We start from the raw sequence: 21,766 nt of genomic DNA on the forward strand, positions 1-21,766 counted from the left end.
GTGACTTATATGAAAAAATTTCCAATCTGATAATGGCCACGCGACAGGAATTAACAGACTATTCACGACTGGTTTGAAGAACATTCTGGACAGTTGTAGCAAATGATTTGGCCACCCAGATCATCCCACAGGAATCCCATCAAACATTTATGAGACATAATTGAGAGACCAGTTCATGCACAAAATCCTGGACCAGCAACACTTTTGCAATTATGGACAGCTATTAAGGCAGCCTGGCTCAGTATTTCTGCAGTGGCTCCTGATGATTTGTTGAGTCCATGCCATATCAAATTGCTGCAGTATGCCAGGCAGCAGGAAGTCTGGCATGATATTAAGAGGTATCTCATGAATTTTGTCACCTCAGTATAATGATGGCTTGGCTGTGATAGGTTGAAATGATAATGACTTGGAAATGAGTGGTCTCAATTCCTTAGCAGCCACAAATAGCACTTGAGCTCTGGGGCTTCATTACTATCATACACAACACGTTCTAGATGTGCCAGTTTCAAGATGCATGATTATAAAGATAGAAATTGGTTGCTAGTGTCTTGTATCATTGGAGGAAGGGCGGGATGCTCACTTCGAGGCCATTTCAGGAACCCCAATGAATTGAAATGAGTACCGGATAATTAGGTTTAAAAAAAAAATTGTTTCAACTGTTGTTGAAGCTCAGCTTATGGAGGTATGGTTGGCTTGAAAATTGACATTCATGTTTGAAGCAGTCATCCAAGTAGTTTCTCTGATGGAGATTGTGCATCTTGTGTAGTTACCCTATACTGAGGGAGGAAGATCAATAATGCATTGTCTTTACTGTACCATCGAAACAGATTCATCATGTGTGACTTGAAAGTTAATACGAATCTTTCAGTAAGTCTATTGCCTCAAGATGACACAGTCCAGTTCTGAAGTGTTAAATGCCATTGGTTTCAGAAAATAGTTTAAGTCCCTGAGAAGAAAATTGTGTACGATTATCAGGGACAATAGATTTTGGCAAACCTTCAATAAAGATATTTCATAAAGCCTGAGTAGCTGCTGTTGAAGATATCAATGACATCAGTATCACAATTGGAAATTTGGAGAAAGCCTTGATGAGAATGAGCCAGTACCTTCTGAGAAATGGTCGTGCAAAATCAATATGCAGACATGAAGAGGGTTTTGATGCCTGTGGTCATGGAACATATTGTCAAGGTGGAGATGAGTGGTATTTTTAACAAAAACGGCATTCTGCTGACATCATTTCAGTGTCTTTGTCAATTTTTTCTGGTAGCAGTGCTCTCTCGGAATGTGTTTGGTATGAATTATGCCCCAAAGCCATTGATGATACATCTGTGGTACCTTAGATTTAAGCACTGTGGCATTAACCATTCCTGTCTTTCTGGATTCTGAATCAACAGTACCAGAATGACACCTTTGTTCACTGTAAGAACATGCCTCATATTCTAATACAAGTTAATTTTTGGTTGATTAGGTAACTTCTTATCATTAGGCCACTTTTTTTTATTGTACTGTGTGATGTCAGACAAAACAGCAAGTTTGGCATTTAAATTTGAGTTTACTGGGAAATTTTCCACAGTGTCTTGATTACTGATAGCAATTGAAAAAGAAACATCAGTTGATGAGCCAAATTTTTTGTCTTGCCCTGTTGGCAGATTTTAAAGCAGATCTGTATTTGTGTGCTTTGAGACCTGAATATAGTCTTAATTTGATAAAAGTAGTGCCCAGTGCTGCAAATGTTGAGCTGACTATGTAGGAACAACTTTTATGACCTCATGTTTATAAACATAATCACGAAATTTCTTCATTGCAAATATAACTACAAGAGCATCCTTCTTGATCTGATAGTAATTTATTTGTGCTACTGGCAGAGTTTTGGAAGAAAATGCAATTAGTAATTCAGAACCATGATGTTGATGGAACAGAACAGCACTTATGCCACAATCTGAAGCACCTACAGCTACTGTGAGCATTTTGCTCAGATACTATGTCATAAGACATTTGGTATCAAGCAAACATTGTTTTAATTTGTTAAATGTGTGTTAGCATTCAATGGTCTAGTTCCATTTGGTGCCTCTTCATAGCAAGATGTTCAGTGGTTCACTGATAGAAGCTACATGAGGGAGAAACTTCTGATAATAGTTTATTTGTCCTTGGGAGACAGAAGATTTTTAATTGCATCACTATGTTGTAGTGTCAGCTTGATGTGGTGTGCAGACAGTATTTGTCCTGAGTTCCACACTTCATGCTGACAGAAGATGCACTTATCTTTGCTGTCTGTGGGATTTTGAAAACAGATTTGAAATTCTGTAACACCTTCTATGATGTTGTGCCTGAGACAGTTGTGTCATCAAGGTAATTCACAACATTTGGAACTTTCCAAATCAATTGTTCAAACCTGGTGCACTGGTTATGCTGAAGAGTAAACTTTTGTAATGGTAGAGTCTAAATGGGAGACTAAATGAAGTATTTATTACCATAAATCTCTGTGTGCCTTAGTCCAAAGGGATTTGCAAATATGCTTGTTTAAGTTGCAGTTTGACAAAGCACACACCACCAGGTAATTTTGACAACAGCTCTTCTGCCTTGGGAATAGGACACGAATCAACAATAGATTGAAAATTAACAGTCGTTTTGAAATCTTCACAGATGCAAAGTGAGCCATTCAGTTTCTGTACAACTTTGATCAACATTGCCCATTGTCTGTTGGTTATGGCTTCAGTACCCTCACTCTGTTCAAGATGGTAAAGTTCCTGTTTTACTTTATCTTTGACCACAAAATAAATGCTGTAAGTTTTGCAAAATTTTGGCACCATATTTGGCTTCAGCATAATGTGTGCCTTGTAACCTTCAGTGCTGCTTGTTGCTTGGGGAAAAATATTCATCATATTTTTGCAGCAACTGATTTAACTTTCCATTTGGAATATCACTTTGAATTTGAATCACTCCCTCATAATGGCGAAGCCCAAAGCACTGAAGAGATTCAGTACTAGTAAATTTGTTGCTTTGTTTGAATTTACAATCACAAATGTAGTGTGTTTCTTAATGTGTCTATACAAAACACCTGTTGAAAATTGTACTTTCACTGGAATCTCCTGATTGCTGTAACTGAACAGTGAACTTTGAAACTATGCTAACTCTGACATTCCTAATTTTAGGTATGCCTGCCGGTTAACAATTGAAATTGACAACCCTATGTCATTTTGAAAATTTGATTGGCGCTTTGTTAACTCAAAGAGTCACAGATAACAGACTGTTGTTGTGAGAAAAGATGGCATTCACAAGACATTTCTTCTGTGACAACTTTCAAATTTGCACATGTTTGTTGTGAACATTACTTGGCTGTTTATTATTACCCACTGCAGTGTGTTTGAGTATCTTTTTTTTTTGTTTGCTGTGATTCATTTTGCACACCTCAACCCTTTATCCAATCTTTTTACAATAATCACTGTTTGTGTTACAATAGAAACAGTAATCTCTTCTGTGGTTCACACCACAGTGTGAACAACTCAAATATATGCTCAGAACAGTTTACAAAATTCACAAACATTTACCTGGAAAGGAAGCAATTTAGCACTCTGAGAGGCTACTACGTGTAAAAATAGTTAAGCCACACAGTGTTGCCACAAAAATGAAAGTAAGGAACCATGCACTCTAAATCATGGAAAAGTAAAAAGTGTCCTGCTTCATTATTTTTCCCTTCACTCCAGTGCTGTTTCTTTCTACTCATTGCCCAATTCTGACAAAAATGCTGTGGGTTTGCTCCAACAAAATTCATTATTATCAAGTTCCTGTTTTTCTCATTACCAAAGTATTGGCAAAAAATCGTCAACAATTTTTAAAGTTTTATCCCTGCTGCCAAAATGTTGATACTTGGGAAAAAATTGTGAACAGTGTTGAAAGTTTTTCCTCATTGCCAAAATGTTGTGAATGCTGTCACTGAACGCTACTATCAATTCAGTCTGAACATCTACAGTAGCAGAAAAGTATTTGACTGCTATAGTTCAGTGAAGTTGACTGATAACATGTTTGCTAATCAAACACTTGTTTGACAGCGCAACACCATAACACAAATGTGGAAACACAGTAAGAAATCACCAATAATGTTAATTAAGAACATGCTACAACATGATACTTAACTTTGCCACAGTTTGGTGCATGATACTTTTTTTCCTAAGCCGAAAACACTCAGCTGGTGGCTACACGGGTAGCGGAGGCTGTGTGGCGAGGACTGGGCGGTTTTTTAAGATAGAAGGCCTCGGGAAAGTACGGGGTGGGCTGCAATCTCAAAGTGTGCATGGCAAATACAAGACGTGCTTGGATAAAGGAACAGTCGGAATCGTAGTTGTAAATTGTTGTAGTTGTGCTGGGAAAGTCCCTGAGCTTCAAGCGCTAATAGGAAGCACAGAAGCTGAAATCGTTATAGGTACAGAAAGTCTGAAATAAGTTCTGTAGAAATTTTTACGAAGTCTCAGATGGTGTTCAGGAAAGACAGATTAGGCATAATTGGTGGTGGAGTGTTTGTGTCTGTCAGTAGTGGTTTATTTTGTAGTGAAGTCGAAGTAGATACTCCGTGCGAATTGGTATGGGTGGAGGTTATACTTAACAGCTGAACTAAGTTAATAATTGGCTCCTTCTACCGACCCCAGACTCCGATGATATAGTTGCTGAACAGTTCAGAAAAAATTTGAGTCTCGTAACAAATAAATACCCCACTCATACGGTTATAGTTGGTGGGGACTTCAACCTTCCCTCGATATGTTGGCAAAAATACTTGTTCAAAACTGGAGGTAGGCAGAAAACATCTTCCGAGATTGTCCTAAATGCTTTCTCCAAAAATTATTTCAAGCAGTTAGTCCACGAACCTACGCAAATTGTAAATGGTTGTGAAAACACACTTGACCTCTTAGCCAAAAACAATCCAGAGCTAATAGAGAGCATCATGACTGATACAGGGATTAGTGATCATGAGGTTGTTGTAGCTAGGCTCAATACCATTTCTTCCAAATGCACTAGAAACAAACGCAAAATAATTTTATTTAAAAAAGCGGATAAAGTGTCACTAGAAGCCTTCCTAAGAGACAATCTCCATTCCTTCCGAACTGACTATGCAAATGTAGACGAGATGTGGCTCAAATTCAAAGATATAGTAGCAACAGCAATTGAGAGATTCATACCTCATAAATTGGTAAGAGATGGAACTAATCCCCCATGGTACACAAAACAGGTCCGAACGCTGTTGCAGAGGCAACGGAAAAAGTATGCGAAGTTCAGAAGAACGCAAAATCCTGAAGATTGGCTACAATTTACAAACGCGCAAAATTTGGCAAGGACTTCAATGCGAGATGCCTTTAATAGGTTCCACAACGAAAAATTGTCTCGAAATTTGGTAGAAAATCTGAAGAAATTCTGGTCATATGTGAAGTACGCAAGCGGCAAGACGCAGTCAATACCTTCGCTGCGCACTGCCGATGGTACTGTTAGCGACGACTGTGCCGCTAAAGCGGAGTTATTGAACACAGTTTTCCAAAATTCCTTCACCAGAGAAGATAAATGGAATATTCCAGAATTTGAAACATGAACAGGTGCTAGCATGAGTTTCTTAGAAGTAGATATCTTAGGGGTTGCGAAGCAACTCAAATCACTTGATACGGGCAAGTCGTCAGGTCCATATTGTATACCGATTAGGTTCCTTTCAGATTACGCTGATACAATAGCTCCCTACTTAGCAATCATATACAACCACTCACTCACCGATAGATTTGTACCTACAGATTGGAAAATTGTGCAGGTCGCACCAGTGTTTAAGAAGGGTAGTAGGAGTAATCCATCAAACTACAGACCTATATCATTGATGTCAGTTTGCAGTAGGGTTTTGGAGCATATATTGTATTCAAACATTATGAATCACCTGGAAGGGAATGATCTATTGATACATAATCAGCATGGTTTCAGAAAACATCGTTCTTGTGCAACGCAGCTAGCTCTTTATTTGCACAAAGTAATGGCTGCTATCGACAGGGGATCTCAAGTTGATTCCATATTTCTAGATTTCCGGAAAGCTTTTGACACCGTTCCTCACAAGTGACTTCTAATCAAGCTGCAGGCCTATGGGGTATCATCTCAGTTGTGTGACTGGATTCGTGATTTCCTGTCAGGAAGGTCGCAGTTCATAGTAATAGATGGCAAATCATCGAGTGAAACTGAAGTGATATCAGGTGTTCCCCAGGGAAGCGTCCTGGGACCTCTGCTGTTCCTGATCTATATAAATGACCTGGGTGACAATCTGAGCAGTTCTCTTAGGTTGTACGCAGATGATGCTGTAATTTACCATCTAGTATTGTCATCCGAAGACCAGTATCAGTTGCAAAGTGATTTAGAAAAGATTGCTGTAGGGTGAGGCAGGTGGCAGTTGACGCTAAATAATGAAAATTGTGAGGTGATCCACATGAGTTCCAAAAGAAAGCCGTTGGAATTCGATTACTCGATAAATAGTACAAATCTCAAGGCTGTCAATTCAACTAAGTACCTTGGTGTTAAAATTACGAACAACCTCTGTTGGAAAGACCACATAGATAATATTGTGGGGAAGGCGAGCCAAAGGTTGCGTTTCATTGGCAGGACACTTAGAAGATGCAACAAGTCCACTAAAGAGACAGCTTACACTACAATCGTTCGTCCTCTGTTAGAATATTGCTGCACGGTGTGGGATCCTTACCAGGTGAGATTGACGGAGGACATCGAAAGAGTGCAAAAAAGGGCAGCTTGTTTTGTATTATCATGTACTAGGGAAGAGAGTGTGGCAGATATGATACGCGAGTTGGGATGGAAGTAATTAAAGTAAAGATGTTTTTCGTTGTGGTGAGATCTATTTACGAAATTTCAGTCACCAACTTTCTCTTCCAAATGCGAAAATATTTTTTTGAGCCCAACCTACATAGGTAGGAATGATCATCAAAATAAAATAAGAGAAATCGGAGCTCAAACAGAAAGGTTTAGGTGTTTGTTTTTCCCGCGCGCTGTTCGGGAGTGGAATGGTAGAGAGATAGTATGATTGTGGTTCGATGCACCCTCTGCCAAGCACTTGAATGTGAATTGCAGAGTAATCAAGTAGATGTAGATGTAGAAAACAATGATTTCTAAATAACTTTCTATCGGCAGCCTATGATATTGTCATTACATTTTAACTGATGGTAATGAAGCAAACACTCTGGGGTTGTCCTATTACTCAGTTAATAGTGAATGCAAAATCATAATATAGTCTTCAGAGAGCTGTATTGTGCTGACAGCAGGCAGCTGGTTGGGAACTGCAAGAATGTTTGCAGTGCATCATGTTTTGTGCCTATTGGTGGAAGAATTTCCATGTCTGCCAGTAAAAAGTGGAAAAAATGGAGTCCCCAGTCAACAGTGTTACCAGAGGAATCCAGTCAGACCTTGAAAAGATTTCCGAGTTGTAAAAGATTGGCAAGTTGCCTTAGAAGTTCAAAAATCTTAATTTTTGCACTTCAGAAAATCTACAGTTTTAATATACTATGACTACAGCATCAGTAAATCATGGTTGTAATCTATCAACTTATACAAATACTTGGGTGTAACAGTTTGTAGGGATGTCAAATGAGATGATCACATATCCTCAGTGGTAGGTAAAGCAGGTGGTACACTTCATAGCCAGTGGCAAGGTTCTGGAAGAATTCGGTAAGTCTACATGATTGCTTTCAAAGACTCATGTGATACATCCTAAAATATTGGTGAACTGTGTGAGACTTACACCAGATAGGACTATCAGTGGATACTGAAAGCATACAAAGGAAGACAGCAGGAATGGTTTCAGGTTTTTTTGACCCAGGGGAGAGAATCTTAGAGATGCTGAAAAACCTGAACTGGCAGACATATAAAAATAAATTCCAAGTATCCCATAAGAGCCTACTCACAAAGGTTCATGAATCTAGGAATATATTTCAGTCTCCCAAGTGCTGCTCCGGCAGGGACCACAAAGACAATATTAGACTAATTACAGAATACACAATGGCATTTAAGCAATCATCCTTCCCAAAGTTCATATGCAAATGAAACACAAAGAATCCTAATACTTGGTATAACAGGAAGTACCCTCTACTTTGCATTTCATAATGGCTTGCAGAGTATACATGTAGATGTAGACATAGACACACATGATTTCACTTTTGCTCAGTTGAAATACCAGAAGTCAGATTATATATGTAAAGAAACATGTGAAATGCACAAATTTGCATTTTGCCAGTTTTGTGGCAGCTACTACACTACCGTATCAAAGATGAATAGTGTAGTTTCAGATGCCACAGAAACAGTGGGAACAGTCGAGGAGAACAAAGTGTGTTTCCTACATAAGACCACTAGCAATATTGTGTAAATAAATACTTCAGGAGCCTAGACTGAAGCTGCAACAGATATTTGACATATAAATATAAACACTGAAATACATACTGAACTCAAATATTACCTCTACCCACTACTGCACAGGCACTCAGCAAAATTGTTTGTAACAACAGAAAAACGGCCCCATCAGAATTTAGATGAAGTGCCGGTATGCATGCTGCAAGACTATACAAACGCTATGAAAACTCATATGATACTTCAAGTAATGTTGTTTTTAGAGCTGGCCAGAGTGGCCAAGCGGTTCTTGGCATTACAGTCTGGAACCGCGTGACCAATATGGTCGCAAGTTCGAATCCTGCCTCGGGCATGGATGTGTGTGATGTCCTTAGGTTAGTTAGGTTTAAGTAGTTCTAAGTTCTAGGAGACTGATGACCTCAGCAGTTAAGTCCCATAGTGCTCAGAGCCATTTGAACCGTTTTTTGTTTTGTTTTTAGAGATCCTGAAACATGCAAAGTCCTGCCTGTCCAGAGGGAAGGTGTCCCAATGAATACATAAAATTATAAACCCATCTCATTACTTCCATTATTTTACAAAGGAACATAAATTATGAAGAAAAATAGTCACAGAGTACATTAAGATGTACATCTCATAAGTGAAGGTCAGTATGGTGAAAGATCTGGAATAAAACACAACATCACCAACAGTTCAAATCAAAAATCTTTTATGGAAGAGTTGAAAAAATGTGAATGTAATGATGATGATGATAATGTATTTTGGGCACTCAACAGTAAGAACTCCAGTGCCCATACTAAAATTCTATGACAGAAGTGTGTAGATAAATGTGGTCAAATAATAAAGAGAGAGAAATACAAAAATCATACATTTTGTCAGCAATAATCAAAAGTTTAAAAAAAGTTATAGTAGAAAGGGAAATTCGTTGAAAAGATTTAAAATGGTATAGCAGACAACTGATTGCTGGAATAAAAAGGATGAGTCAGCCACTGTGCAACACACTGAAATCTCCAGCCCAAAAGCTTAGGCATACTATACTTGTATTTTCATTATCTAAAATAGAGGTCAGATCATCATCTAAATTTGCTTCTGCCCTTGCATTACAATATCAAATGCATTCAGTTAAAATTTGCCATATAGTGATTTGTACACCATAGACATTATGGAGAGGTGAGGAGGTGGGGGGGTTATCTTGCTCTTAGTGGAGTGTGAAGCCAGGTGTCAGGGGAAAGTGCCCTATTCGCAAGTGGGTCAGGGTTACTTCATCTTGTTGATGTGACTGGTATACAGAATACCATGGTCAGATAAATGGCTTCATTGACCATAGCTTATTGTCCATCATGGAGAGTGAGTCTTCCTCCTGCAGTAGTATGGCTTTGTGACTCAACAATGAAATGACACTGTGCTGCGGATTGTCACATTGTGTTCCGAACAGGTGTCCATGGCTATATTGTCTGCTTATTCATTTTTCCAGATTTCCATGTGCCCTGGTAACCAGCATAATTATTGCTACTTCTTCTGCTGTTGAAGACAGAGCAATTTCTCTTGCACTAACTGAATCATTTTCTCAGCTGGATACATTGGCCCCAATGCTTATAGGGCACTAAAGGGAATTGAGACAGGTGAGAAACTCTTTGCTCTGAAGACATCTTACCTGCTCCAGTGCTGTCAGGATTTCATTAAAATCTGTAGTAAGTGTAGTATATTCATTGGAAAGGTCAATCCTGAAAACATGACCGCACAGTCAAGGGATCCACCTCATTTTTAACCACCAGCATACACTGTTTTAAAACCGTGATACCTGTCTATAATGGTATAAGACAAAGATTGGCAGGTAAAAATCTGGAATACAGTGTTTTTTAGTATTTGTCAAATCTATAGTAATTCTGGACCTCTTTAGCAGCCAAGGTGAAGACCTGCTTCAGTTTTCAAGATCAGCTACACTCATTTCTAAAAAGCAAATCCTATATGGCCTCACTGCTCACTGTGGATCATTAAAAAATTTTCCATTGGTGGCAAGCAACAAGGCATGCAGGTATGTTTGGTGTGGATGTTGTATATAGGCCATTGCACCACAATGAGTTGTTGACAGATGCTAAGCAGAAGCTCACCAGCAGGATCTAATGGCAGCAGTTGCCAGCTTAATTTCTTCATGATGCACCATGTCCAACATTTTTATAAAGGAAGATCTTGGAGACCCAAATACCATTCACCATTAATCAAGTGCAAATTTCACAAATACTCTGAAAAACAATTTTTTTAAACCTGAATATCCCTCAACCTCAACTCAAGAAAGTTAAAAACAGAATAAGAATGGTTAAAAAGGAGACACATAGACTTCTTCTTTGGGAAACTGGAACTTCTCCTCTCCACCCATTCCACCAACCTTACAGTAGTCAGCAGCAACTGAAAAGTTATTATTGCTAAACTGGAGGAGGAGATGAAGATGGAGAAGTTTCCATAAATAAATCTGGACAGGATTTATAATTGTCAATGTTACTCTGTTAATAACTATGTGACAGAGAGCCACACTTAAAGTTGTATCTTGAATAAGAAATTTAAAATTACCTAGCCAAAGGAAGAACTCTATAAAAATCCGAAGAAATCCTCAAAAGCCCCATTCATGGAGCTGTCTGAGGATATTGTGCCTCCAAGTAGTTCAGTAGGCCTTTTTGATATATGCAGAGTGTCCCATTTGTCCTGACCACCATAAATAGCTGTTTGTCCAAATGCAAATTATAAAATGTTTCAAGCAAATGTTCTTTAGTCATCAGGGGGACATCAATCAGCATGATTGCCTTTGTTGTAGCTTTGTTTTTTACAAAGATATGAACAGCTGTTTGACTTTTTAAAATGGTATCCTGTATTTTTTATTCAGTAATTCATTTCCTCTCCTAAAGACCTATTCAAAAATGTATCACAGTGTACCATCCACTGAAACACAACATTATTAATTACATAACACAACACTGACTTTGATCCTGGGGTCACAGACTCACCCACTTGCTGGAGTTGTCAGAAAACAAATGAAAACCAAGTAAAAACATAACACAAAATTGACTGTGACTCTCCTGTAACATTGCCCAGGAGTAGAACATTCAAAGGTGCTCAGAGTGGTGGCTGTGGACACCAGTACACTGATGCACTCATTAAATGAACGAATTATTTACTGCGTCCATTGTTGCCTGCTGAAGATAATTACAACCAAGCACAATACGTTCCTGCATGTCCTCTGGAGTTGTTGGAATATTACGATAGACAATGTCTTTAATGTATCCTCAAAGAAAAAGTCCAGAGGATTTAAATCAGGAGACCTAGCAGGCCAGGTAACTGTTCCTCCTCGACCAGTCCATTTAGCAGGATACCTTTGGTTCAGAACATTATGTGCACGCAAGGAATTATGTACTGGACATGCACCATGTTGATACCACATAAGCATTCTGGTTCTTAGGGGCACTTCATCCAGAAGAGGAGGAAGAATTCATCTGAGGAAGTTGGCATATGCTGTGCTGTTTAGACTACCATTGATGAAATATGGGCCAATAATTGTAGTACCAAGCATCCCACACCAGACGTTAACTCTCCATTGATGCTGATGTTCCACCTGTCTAAGCCATTGTGGGTTGTCACTGGACCAATAATACATGTTTCTTGTATTTACCTGTCCTTTGTTTGAGAAGGAACATTCATTAATAAGTAGAACATTGGAGAAGAAGTTCAAGTTGGTGAGAATTTGCTACTGTGACCACTGACAGAACTGTATGCAATTCTGGAAATCATTCCTATGCAATTCTGGAAGCAGGTGTACATGGTAAGGATGGAACTGGTGACATGTAAGAATACGATGTACACTGGTTTTAGGAATGCCAATCTCGTGTTCAAGCTGTATTGTGCTCACATGTGGATTCATAGCAATGGAAGCAAGAACAGTAACTTTGGCAGCTTTGTCAGTGTGAGTGCGTTGTCATGGGTTGAAACTTCCTGTTACCTGAAGTGTCGCAACAAGGTGAGAAAACATCCATCGGGAAGGTGGGTTCTTGCCAGAATATCACTTTCTGTACAGTTCCTCTGCCTGCACAGCATTTTGCTTACCTTCAACAACAACCACAATAAAAGAGACATTATGCCAATGCTATTTCTAGGAAGGTCAGCCTTTACTGTATGCCTACTCTACACAACAGTATTTAAAAGGACTACACTACTGTACTAAATGTACCTGTACATAAGAAAACAATATAGAAATTACTGTTCTGCTAACTCACATTCCCAATAGATAAGCAGCATTTCCACCTTCTCTTTGTTAGTGTACATTCAACTGACACAACTCTTCAACTGATGATGGTTAATGGAATGATAGGTGTGCATTCTACTAATGTTTACATCTGTCCTCTGTCAATTTCAGCATGTGGATTTTTTCCATTACTCTGAGTACCTGCACTAAGTGCTGGAGCATCAACGTCAATGTTGTGTTATGTAATTAATAACATTGTGTTTCAGTGAATGGTACACTGTGGTACATTTTTTAATAGGTCTTTAGGAGAGGAAATGAATTACTGAACAAAAAATACAGGGTGGCATTTAAAAAAGTCATACCACTGTTCATATCTTTGTAAAAAGCAAAGCTACAATGAAGGCAATCATGCTGATTGATGTCCATTTCCAGATCCTGCAGGTAGGTCTGGAGTCTTCATTTCACATTAAGGCAGCCATTGGGTACCTCCCACCTCTCCCAGAAATACTGCTAATGATCTCCCATATGACTTAACTTTAGTGAAACAGTTTATGATATTCAGGAACTGTGGAACCATCATGAATAATTTAGTGACACTTTACCCTCACTACCTGAAAATCTGCGAGGTTCTCTGCAGTTGGCGAACACATGATGCTATGCAGAGATGCACTCCTACATGTGATTGTTGAGCAGTGTTTGTTACCCCACCTATGGAAGCGCAGTGCTTTTGACTGTCCTGAGGATTTTGGAATGACTGCTTCGGAGGCACAGTCCACATGTCTGATCTTTTGTGCTGAACTGCATCACAGAGTCACCGGAGGACATCTTCACAGTAGTCCTCTGTCACTGTTTGTCCTTCAGGTGCGTTTTTGTGATGCACAATTCCACGGACATCAAAGAAGACAGTTAGCATCACCGTGATTTTGCTCCACACCTACCACATTTTCTTCAGCCTTGGAAACTTGGGATGCTTCCGTTGTGACAACTGTCTTTTTGTTTCTGGGTCATACCCACACACCAATGACTCATCTCCAGTTATCATGGTGTTCAGAAACCCAGGATCAGTGTTGGTGGTGTCCAGAAGGTCCTGTGCAATGTCAAAACGGAGGTCTTTTTGTTCCAGCAACAACAACTTGGGCAAGAATTTTGCAGCCACTCAGCACGTGTTCAGATCATCACACAAAACTGCATGTGCAGTATCTTTATTCACTCCAACCTCTTGGGCAATTTCCTGTATGGTCAAAAATGATCTGCCATCATCAAATTTTGCACCCTCTCAACAACAGCTGCACTGCGAGCAGTTTGGGGCCTGCCAGGAAGCTGGTCACACTCTGCTGATGTGCGGCCATTTTTCAATTGGTTGAACCACTCCTTAATTTGTGTTGCACCCATCACATCTTTTCCAACCACCTGCTGAATCTTAAAAATTGTTTCACTTTGAGAATCACCAAGCTTTTGACAAAATTTGATGCAGTATCTTTGTTCAATATGTTCAGTCATCTCGAGGGAATTGGTAGTCCAATGAACATGTTGTCTATTACCTCACTCAGTTACCGACAGGCAGTGACTGATGCGCTGGAAGGTGGGAACAAAATTCACGCATGCGCGTAAAGGTCTTCCTTGACAGTGTACAGTGGTGCTGTGCTATCGTCTCTATTCTGCGCAGGAAAATCAAAGTTCGGATCCTTTTTAGACAGTCCTTGTATACAGTAACACAGTATGACACCTTTCCAGTCCAGTGTACGGCAACATAGAACTCTGTCAGCAGAGTGTTCTCAATATATATCTGTGATTTTCCCACAGAACTCAAGCATGGTTTTCATTCACCTGCATAAATGTCTGAAATACTGAGTGCTCCTTCAGCTTTGTCCATTAGTATGTGTGGTGATTCATCACTTATCTAAATGTTACTGTCATCAGCAAATAAAAATCTTTTTCCATGCTTTAAATTCTATTGAATATAATTGCTTTACAGGGTGTACCGTTTACGTTAATCCCCCAAATAACATTTTGTGCAGAAGCAAAATGAAAATTTATCAATAAGATGTTGTTTAACTACCAGTGGGACATTAACCAGCAAGATTGTGGCTAACTTGTAAATTGTTCATTAGAAAATATGAACAGCAGTATGTCCCTTTTAAATAGCACCTTATACTGTTTATTTGGTAATCAAGTTTGTCTCCGCAAGACTTGTTGAAAAATGTATCACAGTGTAGCATTCACACAAACAGTAGCTTTCACATAAACATGATGCTATTGGCAATGTAACACAAAACTAACTTTAAATCTCCTGTACTAGGATACATTCACTTACTGGAGTTGATAGTTAACAAATGGAATCACAAGGAAAATGCATACTGACATTCCCTACAGATGAATAGCTTTTCCACCTTCTCTTTGCATACACTGTACACACACAAACTTTCAACTGAAGATGATTAACTGAATGACCAGTGTGCATTTTCATTGTGTACCCAGAGTAACATAACTCGTACATTGGCTGGAATTGACATTTGTTTACTGTCAACTGCAGCCAAGTATGAGTTACGTTACTCTAGGTACAAAGACATACTGCTGTTTGTGTCTCTGTAATGAAAGCAGTTAAAAGAAAGACAATTATTCTGGTTAATGTCTCACTAGTAATTAAACAACATTTGCTCTATTTTTTTACTTTGCTTCTCAACAAAAAGCTATTTCAGGTGGTCAAGACAAATGGGACACCACAAGTATTAGGAAAGTATTTGTTTCCAGATATTCAGGAAGCTGCAATAATATCAATCACATGGTGATAAATGTTGTTATGGAAAACATAACAAGCATAAAATTTTTAGATATCTTGCTGTCTCATATCTGCAGTGGGCCAAGTAGGGCCTATAATACAATACTGGTACTTGAAATGTGAATCACTGTAATATGCTACACTCTCTGAGAAATAACCTCAGAATGTTCAAATGATCTTTAAACTCCCAAAAAGGTAACAAAAAAATAGCCAGACAGCTCAGTGCAGTGAGAATTTTGATAGTTCCATGTGAACATACCTGTCAAATAGTGATCTAACAAATTAATAAAATATGTGGGGAGAAGGTACAACCAGCATTTACATCTCAATAAGTAGAACAGACTTAAAGTCCAAACCATTGTACTCTAAAATGCAGGGAAATTGTATAACAAGGAAAACTGTGAAAAATTATTTATTACAGAAATGTTACCTTACTGTCAATGATTACTTAAAATGGCATGCAAATTAATGACAAAAATGTTTGTCATAGATGTGTAATTGTCATAAACAAAAGGCATTTTACAATATGCTCTGTGGAATAGTTACAAAAACCATATGAAAGTGTAACATAATATAATAAATACTTCGTGAGCATCTGCAGTTAAACTACACGTATTTCTTGATGATATCCATATCACACATATTGTCAACACATGGATAAATGAGTAAAAAATAAACTATTTATTATAAATAGTATGGTCTCAGCACACTACAGCATGATACTCCTGACAATATTTATTTATTAATTATATTTCCATTTTCTCTGTTATTTTCTTTATTATCCCTATCATATAGGCTTTGTAGTTTAGCAATGCTTTTACCCAAATGCCACTCAATTGTGATTTGTGTACTGAAATCCAGTTACGAAATCTATAAATTGCTCCTTTGATGGGTCCAGAATGAGAACGAATCAATCAATGATGAATGAACAAATCAGACCAATTGGGATTTATGTGACTGTTGTTCCTTGAAACTATGACAAACTTTTTTAAGCATATTGGATGTTTACCTACCACATATTTAACTTACACAGTCTTTCTATTGTCTGACTGACTCCCAACGTGAGGTCAGGTGGTCTGTGTGATGTGTCCAATACGATGTAGATTATTTAGCAGCTGCAGATCACAGTGGGCAGCTCCTGCAAAGCAGGAGACATTGTCAAGTTCACCCATGTACTAAGTGCTACTGCCTCCAAGTAGCTGTCCATATTTATCCATAAGGAAAGCTGTGTTCATTTGTAATTGTAATGTGATGTCTCTCCTGCTGCCATAGAATCTTTACTGGTCTCATATTTTCTTTCACCCTTCATGTAAAGCCATCATCCCATACTAATGTGTTTAATATCTCTTATGATTAATGACCATCCAGCATCACTTAACACACAAGAGACTGTGACATCTCTGTCAAGAACACTCAGAAATAAAAACTGACTTTAAAATATTTTAATCATTGATTTATTGTTACAGAACTACAAGTAAAATAAAAAAAATGGTGGAAATGAGATTAGTTAACACAAATAGGAAGACAATGTGTGGAAAGAAAAACATTTACCCAGAAAGTAAACTGATGATACAAGTTATAACTCTATTTACAGAAATGAAGTCCCACGCTTCTTGACAGAGCATAGAGGAACGATGCGGGAGACCTGCACCGCCATACTAGGCAAGGTCCTAATGAAGTGTTTTGCCATTGCCTTCGTCTGACCATAATGGGAATGAATGATGATGATGATGATGATGATGATGATGATGATGATGATGATGATGATGACACAACAACACCCAGTCATCTCAGGGCAGGTGAAAATCCCTGACCCCACCAGGAATTGACCCTGGGACCCCGTGCTCGGGAAGCGAGAACACTACCACGAGATCACGAGTGGTGGACCACTCTATTTATAATAAAAGTAATTTAAATGATCAGCTGAGACTGAAGGCAATGGCTGAAATTGAAAGCAAAGAAATATATAAGAACACGTAGTAGTAGTTAATGGGCAATCTAATAATGATGGTTTTAGACAGTTTCTACTTAGGAAATGAGGTAATGAAATAGCAGCTCACAACTGGAGCTTTAAAGACACTGAGAATTATCTATGTAATGGAACGTATTCTCAGGCTGTTCAGTTTTCCTTGTGCCTGCCAATATTAACGTACCTAATACTTACCCATATCGACTTACAGAAATGAGAACGGAATCGGAATTGGATTCCTCAATCCCCCCCCTCTGCTCTGATCCCATCTTCCACCAAGAGCTGCACCAGAAACAAACAGAATGGATTGTAGAGGCTCCCAGAGTCATCAGTATGGGGACTATTTCTTTTGAACCTTCAGTCAGTCATGAAATCAAAACAAAAGTGAAAATCTAATGAATCTTGGCACAGATGTATTGCACAGTGTCTCAAGTGCACCCATAATTAATTTCAAGCTTTTAAGTTATGAGAACACAATAAGCATGTAAAGATGCTTAGAACAACAGACTCTTGCACAAAGTGTGAAGTGCCTGCTGAGGGGTTCCACTTGATTTTATGCAACTCTCATAAAGTAACAGTCACATGTTTCCTTCTTCATGACAATGCTCAGACACACAGACACACACTGCAGGTGCAACAATGATGCTTATGCAGCTATTTCAATGAGAACTGTCTGATAACCCACCATATTGCCCAGATTTGGCTCCCTCGTAAAAGTAGCAAATAAAACGTTTTTGATAATCACGGTGGTTTCGGTTTTGTGACTGATCAGAGGTTGAAAAAAACGTCCTCATAATAATGAAATACGTCAACAAACCGCTAGAGTAGAATTATAGGCAGGAAACATGAATGCCCAGCAAACACAGGAATCACAGAGGCTGTAATTATCTACACCAATTGTTAATTAATCAAAGAGGAGTTTCTGGAAATGTGATCTTAAGTAAAAGATGCTCTCCATCAGGAGAACCACAGGCTGTACATTTTCTGTGTTTCAGTGATATTCTAGCTGAAAAACTGTGGCATTGTAATGACGTGTCTTTCTTGTTACCATAAAAACTTTACTGGTTTCACTGGACAGAGCAAATGTGAAGTGATGGAAACATACAGCTGCCATTAATAAAATCATTGACTGATAACCTACTAATTTAAAGTTAAGGAATTTAACACTTTACAGTAGAAGAGTTGCTCTGTTATTTCAGACAAAAAGTTTACTCAGACAGTTACAGCAGAGGTGCATAGTGGCTGCAGCAGTATTAGAAGCATGGATCCAGTTGAATAAACAATTTTTAGTCCCAGGCTGTACTACATATGGAGCTGCTTGATATGGTGGTGGAGGAGGAGGAGGAGGAGGAGGAGGAGGAGGAGGAGTAGTAGCAATTCTGGTCAGAGATAATGTAATCCACCACCCAACAGCCTTAACTTTGTATTCCGACCACTGACTACCAGAACTCAATTAGTCAATATCTTTAGTATCAGTATACATTATGTGCAGACTATAATACTCACAACATCAGTTGGCACTGCATGTATGAATCTGTCCTCGCATTATTGGATAATAAATCTCTGACTGTTATGAGTGATGGCAGTCCAACAATGGTTATAGCTCCTGGGAGAAAAAAATCTACATTAGACCTAACACTATTCTCCCCTTGAATTGCAGTAATGGCTAGGTGACAAGTACTGGAGGACTCTCTAAGATTGCATCATTATCCTATGCTAGTGGGAATGCCATCAGGCCCCAGATAGTTGACAAGGACCTGCCTCAGGGAGCCATATTGAGTCCCTGCCTGTACATAGTGTATATGCAAGATGTTGAAAAATGTTACAATTCACTAGTGATCTTTCCTTGTATTTGACCACTTATTCCATTGAGACAGCAAAAGAAATTAGATGGAAAGAGAATAATACTGGAAAAATCATCGATGATTGTTTTTGCACAAAGAGGAGTTCTGCACTGCCCAAATAGCGTAAGGCATAGTGGAATAAACATCCCATTCAGGAATCAAGTTAACTTCTTTGAAGACAATTTTCCCCTGCATCTTTGCACCCTAGGATTTCTTGAGCAAGCTGAAGGATATAATTATTCTATGATGTCAGAATGTTGGGGGTTTCTTTAAATGTGAGACTTCATGACAGTTTCTTAGGCAATGTTTGTATTAAATTTTTGCTCACATTGTCTCTAGTCTCAGCTAGCCACATCCTTTATTGTTATGTTTTTCATTTTTTCTCTGATGAAACAGTCCTCTCTTTCAATTAGAAATCGTCAAAGCTTTTTTTCTGTTATTCCTCTTTAGATTTTGTAGCACACCTTGATCCATTTGTTACAAGATAGAAGTGACATTTCATGGTGTGTAGGGAACAGTTTTCATGTCTCCATTGACTAGCTTCATTTCTGAAGCCTGAGATGGAACATTGTCAGTCACAAGTAGAGCTTGAGGTGGCAAACAATTTTCTGTTTGAATCTTCTGACAGAGGAAACAAATTGTTCCTCAAAGCACTCATTAAACAGAGCACTGGTCATTGAATCTTTACTTTGATTTTCATAATAAACAGGGAGAGTGTTCATATTCATGTCCTTTATGGCATGTGGTATTACAGACTTTCTAATTGTTATGAGCAGTAATTTGTTTTTTGGCGCCGGCCGGTGAGTAGTTTTCTGACAACACTAAGTCAGGAAATTCATCTAAGAATGCATCTGTGATGGCAACATTGGCTGATAATTTTTGTTCACTTATTGTCGTATCCCATGTCTCTTTTCCCAATGATATAACCAATACACGTAGCAGTAAATGTTAGATCACCATTCACAAATTTGTTCAGCTGCAATGCATTTCTTGACTAAACCACAAGAAAGTTGCTTCATCAGTTCTGTCATACAGTGACATGGTGGAGTTGTGGCATTGTTTCAAAGTTTTTTCACCAGCTGTGTTGCAGAAGCTTTCAATTTTCCTCCAATTATTTTTCAGTCACTGATAGTGGCTTTCCCAGCACCAAATTCAATAGCCAGTTTTGTAGCACTTCCCCTATTGCCAAGCCACTTAAGCACCTTCAGTTTTTCCTTTAATGTACAAGAAATATGTTTTCATTTGCTTCACATTGTACTATACAGTATAGCATCTTTATATGTACAGTATTGACCTAATTTATGAATAAAAAGCATGAACACAGTACTGTATAAGTCATCCTAATTTATTCATTGTACTGTATGTATGGTATTTGTTAACAGCAGCCAAACAAACTGTGCTTTAACTTCTCTGAACACTCCTGCAGCAATCAGATACATAGTTGTATTGTTGTAAAGTGTTATGCATTGTATTTGCAACATTGTCACTTCCTCACATTGCAACATTGCCAGTTTCTCACAGTGGCAAACTATGTTGCCTTGTTGCTAGTAATCCAATACAGCAGCTGTATTTGTATATATACAGTACATTTTCTTTGGATAAGCTGAACATTTTTGTTTCCAAACAGGCCACACACTCAGTTTGGAATACTGGGGTTCTATTTGCATGCAGTGATAGTATCAAACACTGTTGAAATATTTATTTCAAGATTATGAGTAGAAGACAAAAAATATGCAATAAAAATTAAACTTATCTATTCCATAAGTATCAGTATTCATTACAGTATGAGTAAACCAAAGACAACTTAGAATGAATGTTTAATGCTGATTATGAAAATTTTTTATTACAGGTACCAAATGGCATGAAAGACGGAAGTTACTGACACCAGCATTTCATTTCAAAATTTTGGAGGATTACGTACATGTATTCAATAAAAACAGTAGAATACTGGTGAATAAATTATCTGAAAATACTCCAGGTTCAACAGTGAATATTTTCAAATACATGACAACCTGCACACTGGATATTATATGTGGTGAGCTTACAACTTATATTCAGATTACTGACAAGTCACATATTTTGAAAAACTAAGCTTGATATACATGTTGTCAACCAATGAGGAGACCCAGATTTTTATATAGTTCTTAAAAGCCAGTTTCACCAAAATTACTCTTGGTGAACCTGGTTTTTAAGAATAATACAAGTTAAAGTTGACTTACATTTTCAATTTTTTTCAGTATTTTGAAAACCTATTTACTCATGGGTAATGATAACTTCTTGATCACTTGTTGCTCAGTTTCAGTGTATTTTTAAATTATTAAAATTCTGCTGAAGTATATCGTTTTGTGCAAAATAAAATCTTTCAAAGTTTTTGACCTGTAATTAAGAAATAGGAACTAAATAGAGTTAAATGAGAAGTAACAGATAGTACATAATATTTTGAACTGGACTGGTATAACTGACTCACATTGTCTGCTGTACAAAGAAATGTAATGGGCAACTTTCACAATAGATTATGTGAGAAACATGAAGGACAGTGAATGTAAGCTGTGGGATTATAGCCACTCATTATCACTGACTTA

General features: G+C 38.1%; 1 protein-coding gene across 1 annotated transcript in view; it reads left to right on the top strand.

Moving 5' to 3' along the window:
* LOC124721545 (cytochrome P450 4c3-like) overlaps positions 1–21,766 on the top strand; it is a 173,931-nt gene that overhangs the window by 52,561 nt on the left and 99,604 nt on the right. Inside the window, exon 4 of the mRNA XM_047246573.1 lies at positions 21,034–21,219. Coding sequence (XP_047102529.1) covers positions 21,034–21,219 — 186 coding nt within the window. The remainder of the gene's footprint in view (positions 1–21,033; positions 21,220–21,766) is intronic.

The sequence above is a fragment of the Schistocerca piceifrons genome, chromosome X, assembly GCF_021461385.2.
Source record: "Schistocerca piceifrons isolate TAMUIC-IGC-003096 chromosome X, iqSchPice1.1, whole genome shotgun sequence".
NCBI classification, from domain to species: domain Eukaryota; kingdom Metazoa; phylum Arthropoda; class Insecta; order Orthoptera; family Acrididae; genus Schistocerca; species Schistocerca piceifrons.